Here is a 4,359-nt window from a genome sequence, read left to right on the forward strand (position 1 = left end):
CACACACACACACACACACACACACACACACACACACACACACACACACACACACACACACACACGCACACACACACACAAAACAACACTTCTCTCGCTCTTTCCTCGGCAAAATTCCTGGAAGCTTGAGGCCCAAATGAATGTTTTGTTCTTTTCTTGTAGTACCAAAAAATAACATTTGTTCCACCTGATTTCAGAAATGCTCGGTAGGTGGGTTGGGGTGGATCTTTGGTGATATTGTATGCATTCAAAAGTAAATATTCTTTTACAAAATTATTTGACAGATGATAAAATGCAGCTTACAGTTATCCTTGCTCTTTGTACAATTCTATTCGCTTTCATTAAGCCTCCTTCTGTAATACTACTAATACTAGTAATACTCCCTTCCTAGCAACAAATTCCAAACTTAGTAAGGTGCTGAATTAGTGAATTGTAAAATCTCTTCAAAATCTCTACATTACAAAGGGACTCAGTATTCGAAGACAAAATAATTTTTTGTTTCATTTCGAACACAATCTGTTTACACTTCAGCACCAGTTCAGTCTTTTGTCAATGGTCATCAGAAATGCGACGACATCGGCGGTCACTGTTGTCCACCCATTGCTTTGCTCGGATGCTCCAAAAAAAGCTCTCATTACCCTGATCTTTTTCCGTCGCCCATCTGTTTAGGCTCTTCAACTAGGCTGCTTTGGGTCCACCCCTACCTTATTTGCCTTTACTTTTGCTAGTGAGAGCTAAATGCCCAATGTCTTTATGTCTATTCAAGTGACCCAGAAACTGCGTTAGTAACGCCTTGATAGCTGTAGGCGAGGATTGTCTGTACTGTCTTATTGTTGCTACCAGTGGCGGTGGGTAGTGAAGGGCTTACGGGCTTGAGCCTCTCACCCATACCCTACACTTAGTTAATGAAAGTTTTTTAAATAACGAAATAAGCAGTTTAAACCGTTATGGTCGTATGCAATGAACACACAGTCATCAGCTTGGCGGCTTGCTCGTTTATCCAATCATTGCTGTCACTGCTTACAACTATAGTAACCTAACAGCCAATCAAATGTCGTTAGGGCTCAGAAAGAATAAGCCGGTTCCCACGACCGTCTGTAATGAAACTCTTCTTGTAAAAAGGTAGAAGACGTTTAAAAAATAATACAGCACACAGGGCTCACGCTCTCCCAGCCCTGACAATGGGGTGAAAGTTTACGACACACTTTCCCCCAGTGACACAGTTACCCTTGCGCCCATTGGACCTTTGTTTGGCGCGTTCTATTTTCCGCAACAACACGACCCAATCCATCTCATAGACGGTATGTGTTTGGAGTGCTGTGTGTTTGTGCCTCTGATATTTACAGTTATTAATTACATCAAACCACTTTTGAGGCAACTTTTTCTTCAGATAAAAACTAATTAGAGAAATTTGGAAGTGAAACGGCTTCGTCCCCACCATCCAGAAGAGCTTAAATTTAACTAAGAACAAAGAGATGGAAGACAAAGGTGACTCTTCTCGTTTGAATGGTTCTCAAAATGCCGTGGCTCGCCGTGAGTATAGAAAAATCATCACTGTTTTGTTCTTACTGCTTGCTTTTTGGTGGTAAAGAAGTGGAAGAAACCTAAGCCCCACCCAAATCTTGGTCCACCCACCGCCACTGGTTGCTACGCTAAAATTACAAAATTCTATCTGCTCAGTACCTGGTCTAGAGAAAACTGATGTACAAATATTACAGTTTTACAACATGTCAAGCTTTTTTAACGCCTTTCTTTAAATTTATTGATAACGAGTCCGAATAATCTTACAATTTTGAAAGAGCGTATAGAGCATTTGGTCTGACCTCATGGTCTTAGTAACTCACGAAGGCCAAAAAATGTCTGATAGAACTTTGTAATTCTAAGGTAGCGTGATGTCCATCGCAAAGGAACAATCACCACACACGACGGTTATATTATGTTCGCTGCCAACCCTTCTATCCCCTCTATCTCTCCTCACTTCTGTGGACCAACCCGGGGCCACTTCAACGAACAACAATAAGACCAACTGAACTAGATCTTCTTGTCCATGGCTAATAAATACCACAGTGCTACAGTCGAGATACCTCTCCCCGGGTTGGCCTTTTATCAGCGGCGGTCACAGGGCGAGATGGTCACGTCTATTATTATTGCTCGACGGGTTTAAGAAAGTATGATTCATTCGCTACCACAATGCAGGGGGGAGGGGGTGAACGAAAGATTCGAGACAAGATTCAAGGTTAGACAGATAGATAGACAGAGCGATCGATCGATCGATCGATTGACAGACAGACAGACAGACAGACAGACAGACAGACAGACAGACAGACAGACAGACAATTCTATCAACGCGTTATTATATCAGATCACAAATTAAAAATCGCGGTATAAGCTAAGGGTGAATGATGTTTTAAAACACGGCATATTATACATGTATAAATAACTACATTTAGAGGCATGAAGGAGAGGGGAGAATTAAGCCTATTTTTTTTAACCAAACCATTTTGTTTAGTTTTTGTTTTTCTCTCAATTTTCATGAATTTAACGGATTAAACTATTTTTACTTCTTGTTTGATTTCTTTTTGGTTATTCTTTTTCCTTTGTTTCTGGGCGGAAGGTTGCGTTGAGGCGAGTGAATTCTGTCGTTTGTCTTGAGAGAAATAGGACAAAATGCATCGCTTGAAGTTTCGAGTCCCTCCCCCCCCAAAAAAAAAAAAAAAGACACAGAATATCCGTCGGATAGTGAGGTTTTGTGTTAAGATTTTGAAATCAAATGGTCACATAGATGAACATTTTTTTTAACTAGCAGAAATTTGATTTCGTTGTTGTTGTTTTTAGATACATTTTCTTTTTTTTCTAAAGGGGGGAGGGGTCAATAAGAAGTCAGTATATTGTTGTTAACAAAAACAACGAAAGACGTCATTGGCCCATTTTCCCAAGCATTGAAAAGCTTAGATCACACAAACAAAAAGAGAAGCAGTATGTAGAATAGGGTCTTACCTGGCTGATCAACAGGATCTTTAGAAGAGACAAGAGGAGGCGCTACTTCTGTGGATTCCTCCGTATCAGGCTTAGGGCTCGCTCCCTTGTTCGCCTCCTTCTCTCCAGGAGCTTCGTCCTCAACATCCGCCATGGTTATTCCAAGAACAACTGAACGCTATAGAAAAACTACGTAAATTCTCTTTGCACATATAAAACTAACAATGACAGTCCACTGCCATAGATAGAATGAAGGCTTGACTCGTCCGTCGCAATGCCCGGCCCGAGTATGCTGTCACCTCTAGCCGTAACCAAGCACGCTACCACAGTTCTCTTCTCGCGTCCTGCGCAGACGGAAACAAAGTGTGTGCCGGAAGTGCTTATCGAAACGAGTCGATGGGCTCGGCGAGGAGAGCGATAGGCGGGTGAGGCTTACTTTTTAAAGCGTTTTGCTGAGAGAAGATCCTTATGGATATATTGATTTCTGGAATCAATCAATAGCTGTGTTCCATGGATAACGTAAAAGCTAAACCACTGACTTGAGCCCTCGTGGTAGATGTCAGATGTAATATCGTTTTTCTCTTTAACTTAAACTAGTTGGTGGAAACGAAAGTAGTGGTTTCCGGTCTCTCTCCATGGCAACGTATACACGAGCCACGAGTGATCAGCTTAACCGTTACACCACGAGCAAGCGCCAGTAGGCCGATTACTTGGACCAGTAGAGAGGGGCTTACTGCACAATACCTGGGTCACCGATGAGGCCGTGAAGGAGGGTGGCACACAATAGAAACCAGTACCTGTGTTATCGATTCGGCGGTGTGTTGATGTGAGGGCCTGGCTTCAACACTGAAGGGAAGGGGGGCTGAGTTGCGCCTTGCGTCAGCCGTCTGTTCGGCTCGGAGCCCGCGTCTCCGCCGCGCCTCTGATTTTAGTCGGATCAGCTTTTGTCAATACGGGCCTTCTGTTACTGCAGTGCGTCCCAGTGATTTGTTGCCCGCCTGCACAAGTGCACCACAAAGCACCCGCGCGCAAGCGTTAATAATGGGGACCCCAATTAAGTTGTTTGCATCGCCAGTTTGGCCGACAACACTGGTATTTATTTTTGCTTTTCTTGCTGTTGTTGTTGTTTGAGGGTTGTTGTTGGTTTTTTTCCCTTGATTTTTATGCCCCATAATATGATCATCGATGTTAATTAAATTATTAAGAAAGCATCACCCATGAAAACATGCATTTACAAACCTCATTGATCTCAGAAATGGGTTATCAGTAATTATTCTTAGAATCCCAAAATTCACGACATGTTCTGAAGAACACAGTATGCTCTCTCTCTCTCTCCCACCATCCAGAAGAGCTTAAATTTAACTAAGAACAAAGAGATGGAAG

At 42.5% G+C, this 4,359-nt stretch overlaps 1 protein-coding gene across 1 annotated transcript in view; it reads right to left on the reverse strand.

Moving 5' to 3' along the window:
* The window catches only part of LOC101861328 (dynein heavy chain 5, axonemal), a gene marked incomplete in the record, with an annotated part of 153,119 nt that extends 149,446 nt beyond the window's left edge, over positions 1 to 3,673 (reverse strand). Inside the window, 1 exon segment of the mRNA XM_013081818.1 lies at positions 2,998 to 3,673. Within this exon segment, the coding sequence (XP_012937272.1) occupies positions 2,998 to 3,130 (133 nt within the window).
* Positions 3,674 to 4,359: the final 686 nt, after the last annotated feature.

The sequence above is a fragment of the Aplysia californica genome, unplaced genomic scaffold (genome assembly GCF_000002075.1).
Source record: "Aplysia californica isolate F4 #8 unplaced genomic scaffold, AplCal3.0 scaffold00001, whole genome shotgun sequence".
Classification (NCBI taxonomy): domain Eukaryota; kingdom Metazoa; phylum Mollusca; class Gastropoda; order Aplysiida; family Aplysiidae; genus Aplysia; species Aplysia californica.